Genomic DNA, 23,826 nt, shown 5'->3' on the forward strand with positions numbered 1-23,826 from the left:
CTTTTCAAACAGAGCTGCCATCTCGTCTCCCACGTGGTGCGCTCACTATCTGCTTTCTCACCACCACCACCACCCCCCGACTCCCCGCCCCGCCTCTGCAAACAGTCTGCCTGGAATAGTCTTTCCAGAACAGAAGATGTGGCAGAGGTTTGGAGATTTCAGTCTTTCCCTCTATATCCCACCTCATTCTCTGTGAGTAGAAGGGAATCGTGTCAATAAATTTCCCTGCTACTAATTATAACATCATATCACAACCCTCCCTACCCCTGAAGTGGTCATAGTTGGTTTTAAAATGGCACTATTTTTTTTTTTGCATTCCACAAACATCAAGCAAGTGTTTACCTTGCCCTCTTACTCTGCCTCCCACCCTCCCCAGCTCAGAATTCTCCCTTATCTGTGATGAGGTTGCACTTTACCTGGATGTCTCCAATACGGTGTCCCCTATAGGCATCTGTTATGGGTATTTATTTACAGATCTATGACTTTTACCAAATTCTAAAGTCTGCAAAGATGAGATCATCCTCCTTCCCTGAAATTCCAGTCTCGCCCAGTATCTGCCACAGAACAGATTTTGAAAACATCCGATCTACAACTACGGATGAACGAATGAGTGAGGGTGAACCTCTGGATTGGCCCCTTAGTTGCCCAGATAGGCTGCAAGGGGAGGAACATTTGGTACCCCCCCCCTCACTTATGCAGATGATGGGTTTCTGTAGGAGTTAACAGGCAGCTCCTTACTTATTGAAGACCTACTATGTGCAAGGCACAATGGGAGCTCCAGGCTTGAGATCTTTTTACTCCATCTCCAGCCCCTCTCCAGCTTTTGTGCCACACACACACACACAAAAAATACCTTCCAGGGCACGTCTTTCTGTTTGTTTTTGTGGATAGGCTGAGGCTTAGAGTGAGGAAAGTGCTATTACTGAAAATACTCAGGGATGTCATGTCTACATCTGGAGTTTTGCATTGCCAATTCGCATTTTCTGAATGAGTTATTTCTATGTACCTTCGCAGCAGCCAGCCCTGCAGTCTCTTGCATATATTATACGCTCAATGAGTACTTGTCAATTGATTTGGTACAAGTATGTGACAGCATAAATATATGATGAAAAATGAGGAGTCTAAGCACCAAAAGTGTTAGGATTCCGACCCCCAACACCACCAAAAAAAAAAAAAAATACACAATGGTGGAGCATGGCTTAAAGTTCAAATACTCCTGGACCCTGCCCTGCACTATCTCTAGCCTGGGGAACTTGATAAGGTAGTTGAAGGGCAATATTACCTTTGCTCTCTCACTGTGATCGAAACCACTCTTAGCTTTCAGGTGGACCCCACTGGCTACCTTGGTGCGGCATTTTCAACAGCACAGAATCACCCTTTACACGATCAAAAGATGCTGTTTCATCTAAGGACCCTGTTGAACAATGCAGCTCTTAGAAATGGTCACAATTTCGTGGTTCGAAATTTTCGGTAAGTGATGGCCAGAGACTAGAGTCTGACTTAGGAGCCGTGGTGATAAATGAAGTTCTATTCTGCAGAGGAGTGCCACCTCCTAAAGCTGCTTTCTGCTATAGTGTTTCTGTTATAGTGGCAAGTTCTATCCTTATTGTAGACAGCTGTCTCTAATTCCAGCTGAGCTTTCATTCCTCAATCCCCTGTAATCAGATTTCACAGGGTGCTAGGGGTGGGGTTGGGATGGGGGGACTGTGGCAGGTATAACAGACTAAATGTTCTTGACATCTTCCATTTGTGTACATTCTAAAGGAGCAAGTGGCTGAAGGAAATGAGAGAAACTAATTTCCATGGGGCCTTCTGCTTGTATTTAGGTCAGCCTGAAAACAATATATCATTCTAGAGCATGGGGATTGATTCATTCTTTAAAAAAACAGACCCCAAAAGAATGACTAGATAAATACTTGCAAACTGCTGGAAAGAAGCCTTGTATGTGATGATGATAATGATATTTTTAAAAGAAAATCTAAATTTAAAATCAATTTCTGAATTTTTTGTTAGCATGTGAAACGAGGCTGTCTCCAATGAATTCATTAAAAAGCTACATCCTGGGACTTCCCTGGAGGTCCAGTGGCTAAGACTCCAAGCTTGCAATGCAGGGGGTCCAGGTTCAATCCCTGGTCAGGGAACTAAGATCCTGCATACCTCAACTAAGACATGGTGCAGCCAAATAAATATTGAAGAAAAAAAAAGCTACATCATGCTCAGAATTAGTCAATTGTCTATGCACACAGTCGAAGGCAGTGTGGAGCCTGTCCCCCAGGAAACGAGACAGGGGTGATGGGTTAATCAGGGAAGCAATGCTCTCAAATTTGGACATTGTTCCCAGAAGACTCCTGGAGTAGTTGCCTGTTAACAATCAGAATTTTCCCAGTGCCTCTTGACAACCTAAACCAATCTCAAAACGACCTCAATGACTTCCTAAAGTTAGAAGCTTCTAGTCTGAAGTTTTCTCCCACTGTTAAGTGGCCCTGGGCCTCCCCTCTCTGGGCCACCTGACAGCTCTGGACTCTCTGGACTCTACCTTTAGCACCACTCAGAAGCCAGAACGACGTAGTAAATGATACTGTAAATTACACCCATAGAATTAGATGCAGCTGGGACCTCAGAGCTACAGAATAACGCCTTCTCTTATTTTATAGATAAGGCAAATGAGGTCCAGAGAGATAATGAGGTTTACTAGTTAGTGGCAGAGCTAGACAACAGAAGCCAGAGGAAAGCTCAGGTTTAGAGTCTAAAGAACTGGGTTCAAGGCCTGTCACCACCACTTATTGGCTATATGACCCTGAGCAAGCTACTAAACTTTTCTTTGACATTGCTTCACTTACAAAATGAGAGAAAGTGTAATACATGTTCTGCCTACATCACAGTGTGGTTCAATTATTAATTTAATAAATAGCTATTGAGTGCCTACTTTGTGCCATGCCCTAAGCAAGGTGTTGGAGATACAGCGGTAAATAAGATAAAAAGTTATTTCATTCCAGACACATGAATTCACAGTCTAGCAGTAATCTGTAAGATAATTTGTGTGGAAATTGTAAAGTGACAGGCAAGTGTTCATTATTTTATCATTCCATCCCACTGAGTTACATCTATTAAGAGTGTGATGAAATTTTATTCCATACTTTTTTAACAAAGGCTCATCACTGAGCTAGAAATAATCAGCTGAATGAATAACCAAAGCTTGGAGCTTAAATTTATACTTTTCTTTGAAAATCACAGTGATGATTTTTTACCATTGAAAGTGAAAGTGTTAGTCACTCAGTTGTGTTTGACTCTTTGTGACCTCATGGACTGTAGCCCGCCAAGCTCCTCTGTCCATGGAATTCTCCAGGCATGGGTTGCCATGCCCTTCTCCAGGAGATCTTCCTGATCCAGGGATAGAACCCATGTCTGTTACGTCTCTTGCATTGGCAGTTGTGTTCTTTACCATCTGAGCCCTTTTAACATTATTACAAGTTAAATTTTTGCTACTAAAACCTCTTTCATGTATTTAGGTAGGAAATTCCAGTGGTCCAGTAGTTAAGACTCCACACTTCCACTGCAGGGGGCACAGGTTTGATCCCTGGTTGGGGAACTAAGATCCCACATGCCGTACAGTGCAGCCAAAACCAAAAATAAGAAACAAATATTTAGGCACTTTGGGGTATTTATTAACATTCTATTTTCTATATCCAGTAGCCAGACTATGACTCTGAAAATCCTGGCTAGCTGTCTCTCACAGTGAGTCAGGGCTGAGGCAAAAGTAAGACTAAATCACCTCAAATCCATACTGGCTATTTGAAAATACAAAAGCCTCGGATCACCCATGTTATTAGAAACTATAGACAATGAGTCTGTTGAAAAATGACTTAACGTGGAAATGCTGTGATTTTCATGTGGCATGAGTATTTTTCTTTCCTACTCTTTTAATGAGCCACACTACCCGTTAGATGAATTCAGACTTGCTGATCTCCAGTAACACCTACTGGGGCTTCCCACGTGGCACTAAAGGAGAAGAACCCGCTTGCCAATGCAGAAGACATAAGAGACACAGGTTCGATCCCTGGGTCGGGAAGATCCCCTGGAGGCAGGCATGGCAACCCATTCCAGTGTTCTTGCCTGGAGAATTCCATGGACAGAGGAACCTGATGGTCTACAATCCATAGGGTCTCAAAGAGTTGAACACAACTGAAACGACTTAGCAAGCACTCAATAATACCTACAGTCTTTGATGACCCATTAACAACAGAGAAAATCTTCTTGTCATCTCCACCTATATGGTATTTTTACTTTGATTTTCAGCCTTCTTCAGAGATTCGGGTTCTTTTTCAACCCCACCAGCCACCCCCCACCCATCTCTCTTGGAACGGTGGAGGGTCCCTGTTATGAAATATACCACATGCGTTTAGCACTAGGGAGCAGTAAGAAATAAGTGGTTAGGGTTTGGCAATGCCACAAGTGGGGGCTTCACAGTTTTGAAGTGAGCAGCCATATGGCCATGGACGTGATAAAATAACCACTTGAGTGAGGCTAAAGCCATCTACACAGGCTCCCAGATCAATCATTTTTAGTCAATTTTCTTTCTTTTTTTTTTTTTTTACACAAAATCAATAGGATCAGACACCAAGACTGCCAAAAACACCCAAATCCATCGGCTTTTCATCTCACAAACAAGGCTCGAGAGCCTGGCTGTGTTTGGATAATAGACAGTATTCTATGATTTGTTGCCTATTATGGGAAACACAGCTTTTAAAGAAACCACTAAAAAAAAAATTCTTTCTTTATCAGAGAAGACCCATTTGTAAGTGCAGTTCAATTTCATCTCACAAATAGAAATTTCTTCAGAGAATATTGAGCTAAGCCACCCAATTCTGTGGAGGTTATGGATTGGAGCCGGAGGTGACTGGTTTTCAGGTATTTCATTCCAGACCTCTCTAAGGGCTTACAGAACTCATTAAGTTCCCTTCATCCCACACACATGCCCATCTACACACACGTGGACACACATACACAGACATAGCCATTACAGGCCATCCGTGCTCTCATGTCATGGACAGAAGACAGTCCTCTATGATTATTCACATTTTCCTTCATAACTGAAAATAAATGCCTTTAAAAAAACATATTTCTTGACTTCAGAAAACTCTGCAAGGCAAGAGACCAAGAAAGGAAGGGTCGCGATGTTTCCCTTGGCCAAGAGTAGAATTGGGGTTTTATTTCTAGTTTGTTATTTTTAGTAATTTAGCGATTTACCCAAGATAAAAGAAAGAGAGGTGGCCACAGATTTTCAACAGTTTCTGGTTTCCAGCCCTTTAATAGTAAGTCTACATGAAGCTAATCCTTATCCCAGTCTTCAATTTTCAGATGAGGGCTAAGTTTTGCAGTTTTAGAATACTGACAATCTAAGTTAGCTTTGACATCCTTTAGTCACCCAGTTATCAGTAGTAATTTATACTGCATACGACCATGTGGCAACGGTGAGAAAGGCTGCAAGTATATTTTTATTAATAAATTATCATTATGTCTAAAAATATAGAAATTTGGAAACAATTTGTGCTTTGATTTCCCAGATCAATAGGATCATATTCAAGGGTTTTGTGAAAAAAGAGTCACTCTCCCTGGCACGCATTGCAATATGCAATGCATATTTTTTTCTGAGATGGAAACAACAGGATGAAATGAAAGTTTGGCCACTGAGAATTCAGCTGGCTCCAGTGTGGCCTGTGGGAAATCTTGTATATATGAACTTCATGACTATTGTGGAAGACAAAGACATGAAGGATCACTGATTTGTAGTTCACTTTCTTACTTTTTCAAATGAGGATTTAAGGCCAAAAATGGAAAATGATCGGAGAAGGCAATGGCACCCCACTCCAGTACTCTTGCCTGGAAAATCCCATGGACGGAGGATCCTGGGAGGCTGCAGTCCATGGGGTCGCTAAGATTGGGACACGACTGAGCGACTTCACTTTCACTTCTCACTTTCATGCATTGGAGAAGGAAATGGCAACCCACTCCAGTGTTCTTGCCTGGAGAATCCCAGGGACGGGGGAGCCTGGTGGGCTGCCGTCTATGGGGTCACACAGAGTCGGACATGGCTGAAGCGACTTAGCAGCAGCAGCAGCAGCTCTTTTCATTCCATTGCTTGATGACTTTGATCCTTCCACACTGATCAAATTGGCCAAACTACCCTTATTCAATATTTCGCCCCCTTTTAAAGATAAGCAAAAGACCTCAGTAAAGAAGGAAAAAAACACCAAGAAAGTATGCCTTTTGTATCAGTCTGTAATGTTAAAGAAACCAAAAAATCTCTGCCATATCATCCATTGGCCCTCTCTTATGCCTCCAGAAGCTAAAGTCTTTATCTCAAATTCTCCATAGGGATCAAAATATCATTTAACACTGAGTTTTTTCCTACTCTGGCAAAGTCTGTTTCTGACTGACCACATTTTACTCAAATTAAGCACTTTCTCTTCCAACAAAATACAATTATACAAGGGAACACATCCAGGTCTTCCCCCAGACTCCAAACAGTTTACTAGAGCTGGAAAATGCACTCTAGCAATGAAAGGCTTCATTCTGCCAATAGAGAATTCTCTTCCATTTTTTAGCTAGGAAGATATTTGGGTAAAGCTAACACAAGGGTCTACTATTACCTTGGCCTAACTTCTTAGCATTCAGTGATCTAGGGTTGAAAAACATCTGTAATTATTTTTTGAAGGGATAAAATTAATGTGATGAATGAGTCTTGCCTTTTTTCAAAAGCTCTGGCTTTAACCCGATTGCCATGACAGTTTTGATGGAAAAATCTATACATGCTTCTCATTGTTTTCTCCAATACTATATCCTCCCTGTTATGTGTTGGCTGAAAATGATAATGTGGTTTAGGGCTGGTTTACCAAGGAGACACACTTAAGTACAAAGAGACCAGGCATTTTATGGGAACACTGAAATAGTCATTCTGGCCTTGGTTTGGGTGCTCATGAACCAGACTGGGCTGCTTCCAACTGAAGCACAGGGTCTCTATGAGAACTTAAAAGCCATTTAGGTCAGCAGTTTTATCTGGCTAACTAACTAGAATGTGGGTTTGTCACCAGAAAGCAAGAAATGCTTAACACAAACAAGGAAAAAAAAGGAGGGTGCCTGTAATGGAGGTATTTTGACATGGTACAACTGTGGAGGTTTTCAATTTTCCTCTAATTTTTGAGTAGCTCAGGAAAGAGGTGTGGCAACTCCATTTTGGAGCCAAGGGGAGGTCTATGAGGAGACAGTAAACAGGATAGGAATTTAAACTGGAACCATTGTGTTTGCTTTCCTTCCAGTGATAAACTGTCCTGGTTAGCTCTTGATATCTATGAAAAACAGGTCTTTTTCCCAAGCCAACATTTCCTGCCCCACCTCCTGGATAGAACTGAGAAAAGGTGGTGGCTGCTCTAATGGTCTTTCAATGGTGTAAACATTATGAACCCCTTAACCAGGTGAGATATAACTTTAAAAAAATTTTCCAGTTAATCACTCAAACCCTCTCAGGCTGGTATGACAGATGGACAGGATCTACTGCTCCAATCTTTTTGTCCCCAAGAACCTTGGGAACTTATTCTGTCCAAAAGGGGTTCATGGAAAGAGGTAACCAAAATATTGGTATGCTAAGTTGCTTCAGTCATGTCCGACTCTGTGCAACCCCATAGATGGCAGCCCACCAGGCCCCGCCATCCCTGGGATTCTCCAGGCAAGAACACTGGAGTGGGTTGCCATTTCCTTCTCCAATGCATGAAAGTGAAAAGTGAAAGTGAAGTCGCTCAGTTGTGTCTGACTCCTAGCGACCCCATGGACTGCAGCCCACCAGGCTCCTCCGTCCATGGGATTTTCCAGGCAAGAGTACTGGAGTGGGGTACCATTGCTTTCTCCGAAATATTGGTATAGTTCACTATTAATGTATTTTGGATTTGACCCTCATGGTACTATGGACAAAAACTCATCCACCAGGTACTCTTACCAGTTTTCTAGTTTTTGCACTTGTCTCAGGCTACTATCTGTAGGATTTGAGGTTATAATGCTTTTTTTTATTTCATGTGTATATGTCCAACTATTCTTCCCAACAGTGCAAATACTGTAGAACCTTAGGGAATTTCAGCTTTAGCAACATACCAGGCCGCAATCAGTTCTCCTCCATGACTCTTAGGCCTTGTGTTCAGCCTGGACCACAGCCCACACTTGCTCTTGCCTCAACATTAATTCTTTTGAGGGTGGGGCAATTTGGTATCTTTTTTGGTCATCAGACTTCAGTCAGGGCCTTAAAAATCCATCATGGCGAATCTCTCTAAATTCATGCCCAGAAATCTGCTGAATTCCTTATACAAATTGATTTACTTCTACCTCATTCAATCATTCATTTACTTAAGAAATATTTATTGAATGCCTACTATATTCCAGGCATTGCAAGCAGCACTGGGATATATTAATGAACAAAACAGGCAGGACCTCTGACATCGTGGGTCATGCAATTTAATGGGAAGATTAAAAGTAAGAAGTGAACAGGGACTTCCCTGGTGGCCTAGTGGTTGAGAATCCACCTGCCAATGCAAGCAACTTGGGTTCAATCCCTGGTTGGGGAACTAAGATTCCATATGTTACAGGGCAACTAAGCCCAGGCACCACAACTATGGAGCCCGAGTGCCACAACTAGAGAGAAGTCTGCATGCCATAACAGATCCCATGTGCTGTGACTAAAACTCGATGCAGGCAAAAATAAATAAATCAATTTTTTAAAGACCTTAAGAAAAAAAAGTAAGCAGTGGACAGACACAAATAGATTGGGTTGGCCAGAAAGTTCCTTCTGGTTTCCAACCTGAACAAACTTTCTGGCCAACCTGCTGTATTAAAAATTGTGATAGGTGTTTTGAGGAAAATGAAGCCAAAGCAGAGATTACTTGGTACAGGGAAGGAATCTCATAGGAGGTGGTATTTAAGCCCCCAGCCTAAGGATGAGAAAGAGAGCTTGACAGCTGTGGGGCGAGTGTTGTGGACAGAGGGAGGAGTATGTGAAAGGAAGCCTGTGATGGGAATGCATCTGGAGTACAAACAGTTGTTCCTTTGTATGGTCCCCACACGAAGGAATTTTAATTACCACAGTTTTCTCAAGTACACAGTTCAAATTTCAGTTGCCATGGGACATTAATTGGGTTTAGTTGCCTAAAGTAAAAATTTCATTGCTGGCTCAGTTCAGTTCAGTTCAGTCGCTCAGTCGTGTCCAACTCTTTGCGACCCCATGAACCGCAGCACTCCAGGCCTCCCTGTCCATCACCAGCTCCCAGAGTTTACCCAAACTCATGTCCACTGAGTCAGTGATGCCATCTAACCATCTCATCCTCTGTCGTCCCCTTCTCCTCCTGCCTTCAATCTGTTCCAACATCAGGGTCTTTTCAAATGAGTCAGCTCTTCACATTAGGTGGCCAAAATATTGGAGTTTCAGCTTCAACATCAGTCCTTCCAATGAACACCTAGGACTGATGTCCTTTAGGATGGACTGGTTGTATCTCCTTGCAGTCCAAGGGACTCTCAAGAGTCTTCTCCAACACCACAGTTCAAAAGCATCAATTCTTCTGCGCTCAGCTTTCTTTATAGTCCAACTCTCACATCCATCCATTGCTGGCTCTTCAGTTTACAAATCACTGTGTACATAACAGATGCACTTCATGATCGGTGGCCAATCACATCACTTCTTTCAAAGTCTGTTGCTGATTGCTCACTGTGCAGCTGTTACCCAGTTCACCTACACACATTAAAGAGTATAGTTGTTCTGCCTTCTCTTCTTCCAGTGATAAGCCTGTGTGACACTTTAATAAAAAATGGATAATTAAAAGACAGAGTTGTCTGAAAGAGGTGAAAATGCAGCAGAGAAAGAAAAATAATAACATTGACAAGTTAAATGTGAATGCAAATGTATTTATAGAAGAAATAGCTGACTGTGGGGTTGTTGACCCTGCTACTATTTGAGAGGTTCTAGCTATGTAGCTAGAGAAACTTAGTGAAAACAAACTTATCGACATAAACGAGTATAGTGGTGTGACCAAAAGTATGAAGATATTCCAGAGGAAGTGATACCAGTAAAACATTTCACACTAAAGGAATTCTCAGGACTTCCCTGGTGGTCAGGTGGTTAAGACTCTGTGCTCCCAGTGCAGGGGGCCCAGGTTCAATCTTGGTCAGGGAACTAGATCCCACGTGCTGCAACTAGAAGATTCCACATGCCATAACTAAGACCCAGAGCAGCCAAATACTAAATATTTAAAGAATTAAAGGAATTCTCAGAGAGATTTCACAATATTAAGAGTTCAAAGAATAAAATGTTGGAAGTGGATTCAAACTTAGAAGTATAACAATTCACCAAAGCATAACAAACGTGATAAGACAGCATACACTGTTCAAACTACCTGATAATTTTTACAAAGAAATAAAACACTGTAATTCTTGATGTTTCTAATGTTTTAAATCACAATGTACTAAATATATATCAGTTTTACTCTTTTATTCATTTCCTTAAGCCTTTATAACTGACTATAAGAGAGTTTGTAATGTTTTGCCAAAAAAACTTAAGTCACAGAACAATTGTGATTTCTCCCTTTGATTATTAAGGTTATTTTACATATTAAGGTTATTTTACATGGCTTCAGATTTAATAGTTATTTACAGTCCCTCACTGCTGTGCAAAGCCAGAACTGTTTTTTTTTTTAATAGCTTATCTGCTAAGATTTATTGGTTTATTGGAGGTGTGATTCCACAGTAACAGGAAGGAGGGCAACATATCAGCTGCTGCCCTGTGGAGACTAGAGACACAACAGGTATTCTTCTGATCTCTTGTGGTCTAAGGAAAAGAATTTGAAATAAGGCTTCTGTCACTATATAAATTTGAAAATGAATGGTCTGGACAAGAAGGGAATATTCTAGCAGGATGTTGGTGTCTTCTATTTTTAAACTCAAATCTGTCAATGGAGAAATAAAAAGAGCCTCTCACAACACAATCCCAAAAGCAGAATATCAGCCCTAACTCTAACCCTACCTCCAACTTAGAAATTTCTTAAAGTTTGTAAGGACAAACTTGAGAAAGCTTCAGAGACCTTTTACCTCTTCCAATCTGTTTTCTGTTTGGGCAATAAAGAGCTGGAAGTTGACGCTCTTTTGCAGCAGCTAAAGGTGTTGCTGCCCCTCCTCTTTCACCATTATTTTGCTATTTCCTTTCATGGGAAGGGGGGAGAAAAATCAGTGCTCTTCAAAAGTTCTATTTCCTTTTCATTTCCAATTATTTTTCTCTGAGATTCAACCACACCACCACAATTCTAAAATCTATGATATGCATTCAATGAAGCATATAGTCCTGTGAGTACTTAGAGCAGAGTAGATGCAACAAGGGCTTCCCAAGTGGCTCAGACAGTATAGAATCCGCCTGCAATGTGGGAGACCTGGATTCAGTCCCTGAATTGGGAAGATCCCCTGGAGGAGGGCGTGGCAACCCACTCCAGTATTCTTGCCTGGAGAATCCCCCTGGACAGAGGAGCCTGGTGGGCTACACTCTATGGTGTTGCAAAGAGTTGGACATGACTGAGCGACTAAGCACACAAATATAACAAAACCCTATAGGGGCTGAAAGTAAGGGAGGATACTGAATCCCTTAAGTGTTGGAGTTTGGCAACTCAGCTTTCGTGGGCTCCAATATAGCCAGGAGTCAGAGCTTGAACTCTAGGGAATTAGAAAAGGCCTGAAAATTAGCCCGTGGTTTGTTTTTCCTGGTTTTGATGGATGCAAATTCAACAACTATAGTGATATTTCCCAAATTTCTTGAATCTAGGGAGTGGGGTTTTCCAGGAAGGTTTTTTCCCTTCCCCTTTTAATATAATATCAAGTGACATCTTAACCCATGGAATATTAATGTGTTATTGTAAGACACAGAGTCAAGAAAGTTTGTCTTCTGTGATTTTATATTGTTTGGACCTTATTCCAGAAGAAATAATACTCTCAGAGCTGCCTTAAATGTTGTTGACTTAAAAAAAATGCACAACATGAGAGTTGCGAGTTAAGTTTTATTGCGGTGTGGATGCAAAATGAGGTGCGGACTGCAGCCTGGGAGAGAGCACCTCAGGTAGCTCTAAGAGACTGCTCCAAAGAGACAGTGGGGAAGGTCAGTATGTATGAGATTTTGGTGAAGGGGAAGTACATGCAATCAAGCACATATTTTTCCAGAAGGTTTCTACTAGTCTCGGGAAGCTTTTGCTAGTCATGAAGAACAGTCATCACTGTGAAGGATTTTAGTGCTTTTCTAAATATGGGGAGATACAGGAATTGGGCTCATAAAATTAGCTCCTGAATTTATCTAACTATCTAAAGATCTGTCCTGCCAGCTTTTCCCCTGAGCACAGAGTGCCTCATTCCTGCTCTCCACCCTGAACTCCTTTCATGGAGTGTTGAACGTCAGCAGCTACAGTAGCTCATGATTTAATCCTTGTAGAGGTAGATGGTAAGTGCCCATGGCAAGTACCTATTTGTAGTTGACAGTGTGAATTGGGAAAGATTAAGCTGCCATGCCTCCATCCCGAGCCAGACATGTTAAACCTGTTTACAGATCCTAGAAGGATCCAACTGACAGAGAAAAATGCATGAATACCAGACAAAGGATTTACTTCTCAACAACATCACTACTTGTATATTCCAAGCACTCAACAGTACTAGATAGTATCACTAGTTAATATTATCAGAGTCAAACATAAAACCGACATACACACATAAAATTAAATTTCCTGCCTAAATGCCACATCTCTAAAGTTATCAAATTGTTTTCTGTTACTACCCAGATCTTGGACACAATTTTGTAAGCTTTTTACTAGGGTTTCAGTAAAAGGAAGAAAATGAATATCTATTCTAGAAACTTCTTTAGCTAGCAATATTTTTTGTATACTTACAAATTTATGTTTTACAATATCTAAATCTTATTCTACACTTTAAAATTTTTATTTCTTTTTTATGTTTTGTTATGTGCATAATCTATTAGGATAGTAATACATATAAGTAAGTAAACATATATTGTAGATCTATCTTCAAAATTTTTTAATGTTTTGCATCTGTAATAAAAAAATTGAGACAATTGCTTTAAAGAAATTTCCATCTGAAGAGTATTTGAATCACACATTTTAAAAAGTTGAAGACAATGGTAGGTCTTAGGAATGTTGAGCAAAATTTTAATGCACATATAGGCTGAAAACTTTAATCTTTATTAGAGTTGAATATATCATTAGATCTTGTATTAAATCTATCAATTAATCATTAGCCAGCTAACCCGCAAACCCTCCATCTTTATGGAAGCCCCTTTCCTTACTAATTAGAATCTCTGAAGGGCTTTATCTCATAAAAGGTCTACTGAAAAAAATCTGTTCACCTTCTGAACATTAAACAAGCTCTGCTAGAAAGTTGGATACTTAGTAAAATATACATTTGTCTGAGTTATTTGACATCATGCAGTGAAAACAACAAATTGAGAGAATTTGTTATTTTCTTACTTATTATCTTGTTATCAATGCAAAAAGACATAAATTCCACCAGATAATTTACTCTTCATCTCAAGTAGCACAAGCTTTTTTTTTGTTAGGCTGGAGTTCAAGCATGATTATTTTCTGACAGTCATTTTACTCCAAGTAAAATGAATGCTTAATATACGTGGTAAATCACAATTTGACTTTGGTTATACACAATTTCTAATGGTATACAATACTAATTATTATTAAATAGAGAGAACACTGAGAATAAATGCTGTCCATTTTATATACTGATTATCCCAAATAACAGTTACTGTCATCATAATGTAACAGAATGTTAAAATGGGACTTGGTCTCAGTTTCTGCCCAGGCCCAATAGGTTCTGGCTCTTTCCTCAATCCGAAGTGAGATGCTTAGACCACTAAAACAGGGGTTGCAAAGGAGGTACACAAGAATTAGTTTTGCAATCCACTGGTGATTGCCTCCAGCTTTTACAATGGATTGTAGAAACCAGGAGGTGAGTTGTAGATTTGAAGAGGATTTTACCCATGTACCATTGTATAAACACTAAGATCGTGGCATCTGGTCCCATCACTACATGGCAAATAGAAAGGGAAAAAGTGGATGCTGTGACAGATTTTATTTTCTTAGGCTCCAAAATCATTGTGGACAGCGACTGCAGCTATGAAATTAAAAGATGCTTGCTGCTAGAAAGGAAAGCTATGACAAACCTAGATAGCATATTAAAAAACACAGACATCACTTTGCCAACAAGGGTCCATACAGTCAAAGCTATGGTTTTTCCAGTAGTCATGTATGGATGTGAGAGTTGGACCATAAAAAAGGCTGAGCACCGAAGAATTGATGCCTTCAAACTGTGGTGCTGGAGAAGACTCTTGAGAGTTCCTTGTATAGCTAGGAGATCAAACCAGTTAATCCTAAAGGAAATCAGTCCTGGGTGTTCACTGGAAGGACTGATGTTGAAGCTGAAGCTACAATACTTTGGCTGCCTGATGAGAACAGCCAACTCACTGGAAAAGACCCAGATGCTGGGAAAGATAGAAGGCAGAAGGAGAAGAGGGCAGCAGAGAATGAGATGGTTAGATAACATCACCAACTCAATGCACATGAATCTGAGCAAATTCTGGGAGATGGTGAAGAACAAAGGAGCCTGGAGTGCTGCAGTCCATGGAGTTGTAAAGAGTCAGACACGACTTAGCAACTGAACAGCAACAACAACCATTGTATACGATGTGCCTCACATGGATGAGAATTATTCCCTCACTTCAAGACTAGGGCAAGTGGCTATGATGGCACTAATATCTTCAATAGGAGAGCTTGGAGACATAGTACAGTGATGTCAGGCCTATAAGTGGAAAATATAGAGAGGGACTGGCTGGCTTGCTATTTTGATGGCAGAACAAGAGTCTATGCTGGGACGGACTCAACTCTAGTCAGAGCAAAGAACATGCAGGGTTTCCCAAGAACCAATATGGATGAAGAAAGAGACCTATCATGGTGCTGTGTCACATTATGACCAAAAGACTTCCTGAAGCACCCAGGTTGGGGAGATCTCAGCAAAAAGAGTTTGGATATGTTTCCGCCATCAAGAACTGCTATGAGAAATTCCCAGTGACGAGAGACTTCTTCCATGGACCCTCAAAAGTACCCCAGAAAAGAATCAGCCTCAAACACCTATACCAATGCTAGATTCTTAGAACAGAACCAGACTTTGCCTGGCCCTTAACTCCCCACCTTCCTTTGACTTTACTTGGAGGAACTAAAGGTAAGGAAACAGAGAAAACAGTTCATGGTTCTCCTTCCCCTGTGGAGGAGGCCAGCTTAAATTAGGCATGAGCTGGAAGGAAAAGGGTATTAACCTGCAGTACATTTCTTAAAGTCAAAAAAATTATCATTATTATTATACATTCTTTAACCAAGACTCTTTGAGGGAGTAAAGTTAGCAGAGAACTTTTTCTTTCCCTGAAAGTTACTAGAAAAGCCACAGGGTCCACTGTAGCTGACCGGGGACAACAAAGAACAATTCTTCAAGGATAGATTTGAAAGGCAGTAGAGGAAAATGAATGAAATTGTTTTCTCTTGTATGTACATACATATTCTATTTGTACCATCTAATGATTTCAATTACGGGGCTTCCCTGGTGACTCAGTGGTAAAGAATCCACCTGCCATTGCAGGAGACTTGGGTTCCATCCCTGGGTCGGGATGGTCCCCTGGAGAAGGAAATTGGAACCCACTCCAGTATTCTTGCCTGGGAAATCCCATGGACAGAGGAGCCTGGCGGGCTACAGTCCACGGGGTTGCAAAGAGTCAGACTCAACTTAGCGACTAAACAACAATGATTTCAATAGTACTAGCTAAAATTTATCAAATACTTATTATATGCCAGACACTATCTGATTTCCATATATCGAATAATTTCATCCTCACAACAACTCTATAAGCTTCTTATACTCATTTTCTAGGTGAGAAATTTAAGTGCAGAGAGTTTGGGTAACTTGACTAACTATGAAGTAACAAAGCCACTTATGATTATTTTCAGCGCAGAATTCAACCTCTTTCCTCAAGTTTTTCTTTTCTCTCAACATTCAAAAAATTGGATATCTCAAATGTAAACCACAGCCATATCAATTTGAAAGCATTAGCACTTTGCAGAGACACGAGTTTACACGTGACTTGCTATATTTTGTTTCAAAAATTAAACAATGAATTACCATAGGACATGGGTTTTGTTTTCTTAAATATATATTTTTCTTTTTCTTTTTCATAGATGTGGGCAACCACTACAGGATAAAGTACAGCTGAAGGGCCGTGACCTCCTCACTCTAAAGAACTTTACAGGGGAAGAAATTAAGTATATGCTATGGCTATCAGCAGATCTGAAATTCAGGATAAAACAGAAAGGAGAGGTATGTGGTATTTCCATATTACCTTCCACTGTTACCAATCAGTCTTTTTTTTTTTTTTTTCTTTCTATTGGCTGCATGGCATGGCATGAGGGATCTTAGTTTCCTGACCAGGGATCAAACCCATACCCCCTGCAATGGAAGCATGGATTCTTAACTACTGGACAATCAGGGAAGTTCCAATCAGCCTTTTGAAAGACAGCCTTTACAAAGAAAGGGGAAAAAGAAAATACATTAAAATTCCTAAACAGTAGCTAAGTAATGAAATCACACAGGCAAGGTAATTGATTATCACTGAGTGCACAGGCATACAAAAAGCATAAAAATCAGTTATTCAATGGCAAGTCATTGCATTTCTTTCATGTGAAATGTTGAAAGTCATTATTAACTGAATCAGAACCTAAGGAATCATTTCTCTGGAATGATTTTATTTTTATCCTTACCTTCTTTTCTGTTTTGTAACAGATTTAAAATAAGGATGATATATTTTTTTTCCTAGCAACAAATTTCAGTGGTGGATGAAGATCAGATATTTCATCATTAGGATAATTTCAAAAAATTCAGGATGATGTGACGGTGTTAAAAATTTAGATTAGCAAAGAACCAATTAAAAGGTAACCAAGTAGGAGAAGAAATGGGATATGGTGCTTAGCTAGAAGCATTATTCTGCATTTTGAGCAATTTATGTTTGAAACACAATGTAGCAGCTTCATTTAGACTGCTTAACTGTGAAAGTGTTTTCATATTCCAAGCTTGTTCAAAAGCATTTGAAATAGCTGGTTTCAGGTTGAGAAAGTTGTACACAACCTTGATTCTCTTATCTAGCTCACAAACTCTCCAAGTTCCTATGAATGAACCAAAAACAGGTGTGACTCCAAATGCTATCGGTTCCTATCGAAGACCTTGAAATAAGGAGAAAAGCCCCTCACCTCGAGACCCCAGGCTTTTGTTTTACACACTTTGTGGTGAGGAAGGTTAGCTGGCAGGAATCTATTTGTTCTAGAACTCATCCTATCAGGAATTCCATCTATAGCAGAGGAAGGAGAAAGAGCCCCACCCCACACCCAAACTCAGATTGTTTCCACGTGACTTCTAGAAATAAAGCCTTTGCACTCTCCCAAGGATGCACGATGAAAGTGTATTTGAAACTCTGGGGTGTCATCTTTAGGAGTCTGAGTGCCCCATGTTGTGACAGAGAAGTATGTTCCTAGCTGAGAAGACACTTCCCAAACAAGCATCTTTGAAGTCATTGAACATTGGTAGAAGTTTCTTTTACTGAGTCTAAGCTTGCTCTGCTTGCCTCATGATAGGCCAATGAATGTGAGAGACAAGGGTTGAGGAAAGGAATACAACTTTATTCGGAAAGCTGGCTGACCAAGAAGACTGCAGACTAATATCTCAAAATAGCCATCTTATCAGGGTCTGGATGCCAGGCTCTTCTATAGAACAGAGATGGGGGAGGTGAGGAAGTAAAGTAAAAAGGACATTAATCTTGCAAATATGTCCTGGAATGGCCAGATTTAGGGATAGGATATGTTAATTTCTTCCTTCCTGTAGCCATCCACAGGTGGACAGGGTCCTGAACAAAGGCATTTTGGTTTAACATTCAGGAAGATGAGCAGGTTTCACCAAGGCAGCCCATTATATATGGACAGTATCTTTTTACTGAACAAAAGCAACTGGTAGCAAATGTTAAAGTAAAAGAAACAGATCCAACATGGAGTCAGTTCTTCCCTCTAACATTTCCACAGATTTAAGTAAAAAGATGGTTCAAGTATGAAATATCAATACATTTTGGAACAAGTGTTCAGGTTGAACCCAGAACAACTAATATTACTTTCTCATTACATGTCAATAAGCTGTGGGGTTCCTCTTTCCTTCCCCTATTTGTATACAACAGGAAATAAACTCTTTAAATTCACTTTGTAAATAACATATGAATGCTTATTTGGGAGCAGTGTTAATTATTCTACAGTTTCTGATAATGTAAAGACTAAATCTTAAAATATAATCCTTACTAGTAGGTATAAAATGTATATTTCATTTTAATTAGTTTAATTGTATTATTATCCTTGACTTTCAGTATTTGCCTTTACTGCAAGGGAAGTCCTTAGGCATGATTTTTGAAAAAAGAAGTACTCGAACAAGATTGTCCACAGAAACAGGTGAGTTCACAGACAAACTTGGGCTTGTGTTGAAGAGGGGGCCAACGGGTGAGGACCTGGGAGGAGGAGCCCAGTGGTGGGATTTATCTGTCTCTTTGGCAACAACAAAGGGAAAACAATGTCACCAAGAGTAGCAATGGGAGCCTCTGAATGTTCTTTCTGATTCTCACAGCAGCTGCAAGCAGGAAGATGAGCCTCATCTGTAGGAATTCCATGAGGACTTGAGTAGACATCTCAAATAATTCATGTTCAGTACAGAATATTAGTGGTCATAAATTCTCAGGCTTTCAATTCAACGTGAGCAAGAAATGTGCATTTTTCTAATGTGTAAAGAGCTTTTCCTTGTTTATATCAATTCTGCTGGATGATGGAAACAATCTCTGCAATCCAAATCCTGTCATTTCATCGTTTACTTTGTCAGTTTAGGGTCTCTTCACACTTTCCCCACAGTCATGGTTAAGTCCTAGAGAGAATCTCAATGTCAAGGCATCTAGGGCTATAGGGATCTGGTCTTTGATCATCAGGACATCATCATCAAATGTCTGTGTTGGAATCTGCTGGGACTTCTGTATCCCTACTGGACCTTGACTGGCTCCCATTCACTGTGGAGGAGTTTGTTTTACTCTGATCACAAGATCTGAGATAGCTCTTGGTTTGGCTCGCTTGTTGACACAAGTTTGTGTGCCTGACTTCCAGTGAGACCAAACAACCTGAAATGTTGGAGTTTGGAGCAGAGAAAGGTTTACTGCAAAGCCATGCAAGGAGACAAGGTGGCTCAAGCCTTGAAACGACTTGAGCTTCCTGAAGATTTTCGATAAATCATTTTTAAAAGCCAGGTGAGGGGGTGCGGGTGGGGGTTGCAGGTATTTGATCAGTTTGTGCACAATGATTGGCTGATGGGGAGTTAGAAGGGTAGTGTCACAGGGGTTAACATTATCAGTCCTTAGAGTCCAGGAGGCCTGGGGCTAGGTGATCAGAGTCATCAAGTAGTTAACATCTTCCATTTGGTGGGATTTTTCATATTAGATAAACAACTCTGAGAATTTATTACACCAAATACTATTATCTAGATGTCTTAGAGATGAGCTGAACAGAGGATATGGGGGAAGGTCTGTCCCTGAGAAGATCCTATAGGGTCCTGCTTGGTTATACTCTCAAGCTCTTGTCAGCTCTCCATGCCACAGTGGGCACAGAGATATTGCAAGACTCTCTCTATTGTTCCTTCCTCTTTCTGGGTGCCAGGGAGTTCTAGAATATTTGCCCCTTCCTTGAACTCTGTCTTAAAAGAGACAGATGTTCTCATCTCTGGTGTCCCCCAAACTCATCTGAAATTTCCACTATGCTTCCCACCCTTCAGTACGTGGCCTGGGGGACAGACAGCAAAGTACAGTGTCAAAGGTCCACGGGTGTGTTTCTGTTGCTTTTTTGCTCTTGCTCTTCATCTTCTTCCCTTCCAGTTCCCAGGTGATAAAGGAGGAAAAACTGGCTTTAACTACCATGCATTCTTTCAAGTCTGTTGTTTGTACTTGAAATCCTAGCTATTGACACTCAAAATATCTTTTTTCTCAAATTATGATTGTTGTAATGAGTTTCAAAAAACCTATTTTGAAATTCATCACCTCTTTTTTCTCTTTGCATTTCTACTCCATCAGACCTCCCTTGAATCAATAACATGACTGCCCCAAAGGGCAAATGGATAGGATTGAGGAAAAGGTACCACAGACGAAAACATATTGGTTGATTCTTTGTGTATCTTATCCTACTTACAAGCCTCAGAACTTTCTAGGGCTCAGAAGCAAACAACCACTTCATGCAGTTCTTGCATTGTAAGGACCGGTAATGAGGTATCTCAAATACATAACAAAATGGAGTCCAGAGGGATCAAGTGACTTGCTAAGTTCATGCAATTAATACAAATAGCACCAGGGTTCAGATCTCAAGTTTACTGTTATTGTTAATGCACTCCCCTTGCCCATTGAGAGAAGGAAGGAGGAAGAAAGGAAACATATAAGGTGTCACCTAATCTTTAAAGTCCTAGGAAGAAAACTGATGAGAACAGTTTGTTCTTTAAAGCTGGGTCCTTTAAAAGGTCACATTGACATCTGATGTCCAGCAATGGAAAAATGAATATTGCATAAACCAGTCAGTAGTTCTGAAATTCTGCTCCTTTTCAACACTGGTTATCATTCTTAAAAATCATTAGTACTTAAGAGAGGTATTCTTTTCTGAAGCCATCAAAGAATTGATTAAATACATACAATTTTCTCAATGTTAAGTTTTTCTCAAATTATTATTTTTTCTTAGTTGTTGATGTTGTCTACCATGTTTCTCTGTTCAAATGTTACATTTAATTTCACATATCCCTGAATAAGTGATCAGTTTTACCATGCACATGTCATGTGGTAGATAAGCTACTAATAAAACCAAGAGTGAAGATTTAATAAGCTTTTGGGCACAGACCCTACACTAAGTGCTCTACATTAATTACATGGATTATCTCACTTAATCCTCAGGACAACTCCGTGAGGGTGAGACCACTGAGGAAAATAGGCTAAAATAGGTTAGGCAAAAGGCCCGCAGACATATAGCTAATAAACGGCAGACCCAGGATTAGAAGCTATTATTAAACATATTTTTAAATGTCTAATTTAATTTGAGCATGTGTTAGTCATGTTTTATTCCAGCAAAATTGTTTCTACAGGTGGCATTAAGCATTTTGTTAAATGATGATTTTCTATAAAGAAGTGCTCTTTATAGAAATCTGCACAAAATTACAAACAACAAATACATGAGAAAAGGAACATATGACCATAAAAGTTATGGTTCAGAGTATTCATCATGATCTTCAATAAATACCCATGGGTTTCATTGAGATGGCATCCTGCCAAACTCAATAGTAGGAGAATCAGAGTAAGCAGCTAATTTCAATGCATATAGAAATGGTAAACCTCAACCCAAAACATGACAGTACATTTCTATTATGTATATGTGCATCTTAATAGTTGTCTGTTGGCACAATTTTTCATCAAACCTATTACCCTGGTATTTAGAATGAAAATAGGATGTAATTAAAACTATTTCTACCCCAGATTTGTGCCAGCCTCTGGGATGTGGTGATCCTCACTGGACAGTCCTTGAGGATTCCATCCCAAACCTGAGTTGCAACGATACAGCAGTATTAGCTTGTTAGTTGGTCAGTCTTATCTGACTCTTTGTGACATGATGGACTGTAGCCTGCCATGGCTCCTCTGTCCATGGATTTCCCAGACAAGAATACTGGAGTGGGTTGCCATGCCCTCCTCCAGGGGATCCTCCTGACCCAGGGATCAAACCTGGGTCTCCTGCATTGTGGGCAGATTCTTTACTGTCTGAGCCACTGAGGTTTCCCTAGTATTATCTTAGGAGACAAAATAAAATTCTCCACCCAAATCAAGCCATATTTATTACTCATGTAATATTTTTATTAAAATGTAAGACACATACAGAAAAATGCACAAATCATTAATTACACAGTTCAATGAATTGTTATACATCCTTGTAACTAATACCCAGATAGAGAAACAATGTGAATAGCACCCAGAAGTTCTCCCTTGTATCGCCTTCCATTTACTACTCTCTGCCCCACCCCTCAAGGGTAATCATTATCGTGGCTTCTAACCTCACAGATTAGTTTAGCTGTTTTTGAACTTTATAGAAATGGAGTCATTCAGTACCTGTTCTTTTTTGTCTGGCTTCTTTTGCTCAGCATTATGTTTGGGAGCTGTATCAATGTCGCTGCATGTAGCTGTAGCTCATTCATTCCTCACTCACTTTTTGTGTATGCCAGCCTGGCAAACCAGACAATTCTCCTGTGTGACTACTGATGATTATACTCCTTCATTGCAAATTAATTGAGCAGATAGATGGATACATTTATTAATCTCGGTAAGCGCAGTATTGGATGGAAAAATGCACAGGGCATCCTAAGAGATGGTTCTTTTCATTATTTAACACTGGTATTTGACTTTCAAGGTTGTGCTTTCCAAGCTCTTTCAAATTCGTCATTTTGCAAGGTGGCAATATAGAAACCATGATACTATGCCATGGGTATGAAAGTAAAGCACAGAGAGGGCAACAGTTGCCTTATCTCTACCAGCAAGAACCCTTGGAGCCCTCACATTTGCTACGTGAATTCTATTTATACCCCTTCTTCCAAAGCTTGCAGGGATCCCTGAAGAAAAGAAAGACCAAAGTAAGATGGACTTTTATTTTCTCAGACAGAAATTTAGATATTAACAGATAAAATCCTTTGTTCAAAAATATCTGATATGTATGCACAAATGAAAGAGATAAAAACAAACTTCCTCTGGATGAAGAGTGAAGAGAAAATAGAGATCTGTCCCTCTGCCCTCCTCTCCTCAGCAATGGCAGCTCCTGGTGGCTTCTCAGAATGTCTGACATCTTCCATAAGCATGCTGCATGCTAAGGCATGCTCAGTTGTGTCCCACTCTTTGTGACCCCATGGACTGTAACCTGCCAGGCTCCTCTGTCTGTGGGATTTCCCAGGCGAGAATACTGGACTGGGTTGCCATTTCCTCCTCCAGGGGATCTTCCCGACCTAGGGACTGAACCTGCGTCTCCTGTCTCCTGCATTGTCAGGCATGTTGCTTACCACTAGCACCACTGAAGCACTTAATTCCATCCAGGTCAGATAAATGAGCAAATGCTTGACTTGTGCTTTTGGACTAGGGTCTGAGGCTTCTTTCTGATGGGTGACCAAAAATTGCAGAGGTAATTCCTTTTTGGAGGCAATGGCTTCCCATCTTATCTCCTTCAAGAACTGCTGAAGGCTTTGTCAACTGAAAAAACATTCAACAAACTGAAAGTTGAGAATTATATTTTATTCAGTGGACTTGTGGAGAACTGAAGCCCGGGAAGCTGTCTCTCAGTTAGCTCTGAGGGACTGCTCAGAAGAGGTCAGGGAACAGCCAGGATACATAGGAATTCTGAACTTAAAACCAGGTCGTTGGAACATTGAACGATTACCATTAATGAAAGAAACCAGACATCCCAAGTTAATGAATTTAGTTTTTTTCTATGTATTGGAAGAGCTTTTCTATGTATTACAAGAGTCTGGGCTCATGGAAATCATTCCTTTGATATGCATCTTAGCTATCCAGCACCAGTATCCTGTTCTTAGGCTTTTTATGGTGGCTCATTGGGTAAAGAACCCACCTGC

At 40.3% G+C, this 23,826-nt stretch overlaps 1 protein-coding gene across 1 annotated transcript in view; it reads left to right on the top strand.

The window, feature by feature from the left end:
• The first annotated feature begins 1,275 nt into the window (after nucleotides 1–1,275).
• The window catches only part of OTC (ornithine carbamoyltransferase), a 76,301-nt gene continuing 53,750 nt past the window's right edge, over nucleotides 1,276–23,826 (top strand). Inside the window, exons 1-3 of the mRNA XM_027534269.1 lie at nucleotides 1,276–1,470; nucleotides 16,308–16,446; nucleotides 18,527–18,608. Coding sequence (XP_027390070.1) covers nucleotides 1,394–1,470; nucleotides 16,308–16,446; nucleotides 18,527–18,608 — 298 coding nt within the window. The 5' untranslated portion in view covers nucleotides 1,276–1,393. The remainder of the gene's footprint in view (nucleotides 1,471–16,307; nucleotides 16,447–18,526; nucleotides 18,609–23,826) is intronic.

The sequence above is a fragment of the Bos indicus x Bos taurus genome, chromosome X (genome assembly GCF_003369695.1).
Source record: "Bos indicus x Bos taurus breed Angus x Brahman F1 hybrid chromosome X, Bos_hybrid_MaternalHap_v2.0, whole genome shotgun sequence".
In the NCBI taxonomy this organism is placed as follows: domain Eukaryota; kingdom Metazoa; phylum Chordata; class Mammalia; order Artiodactyla; family Bovidae; genus Bos; species Bos indicus x Bos taurus.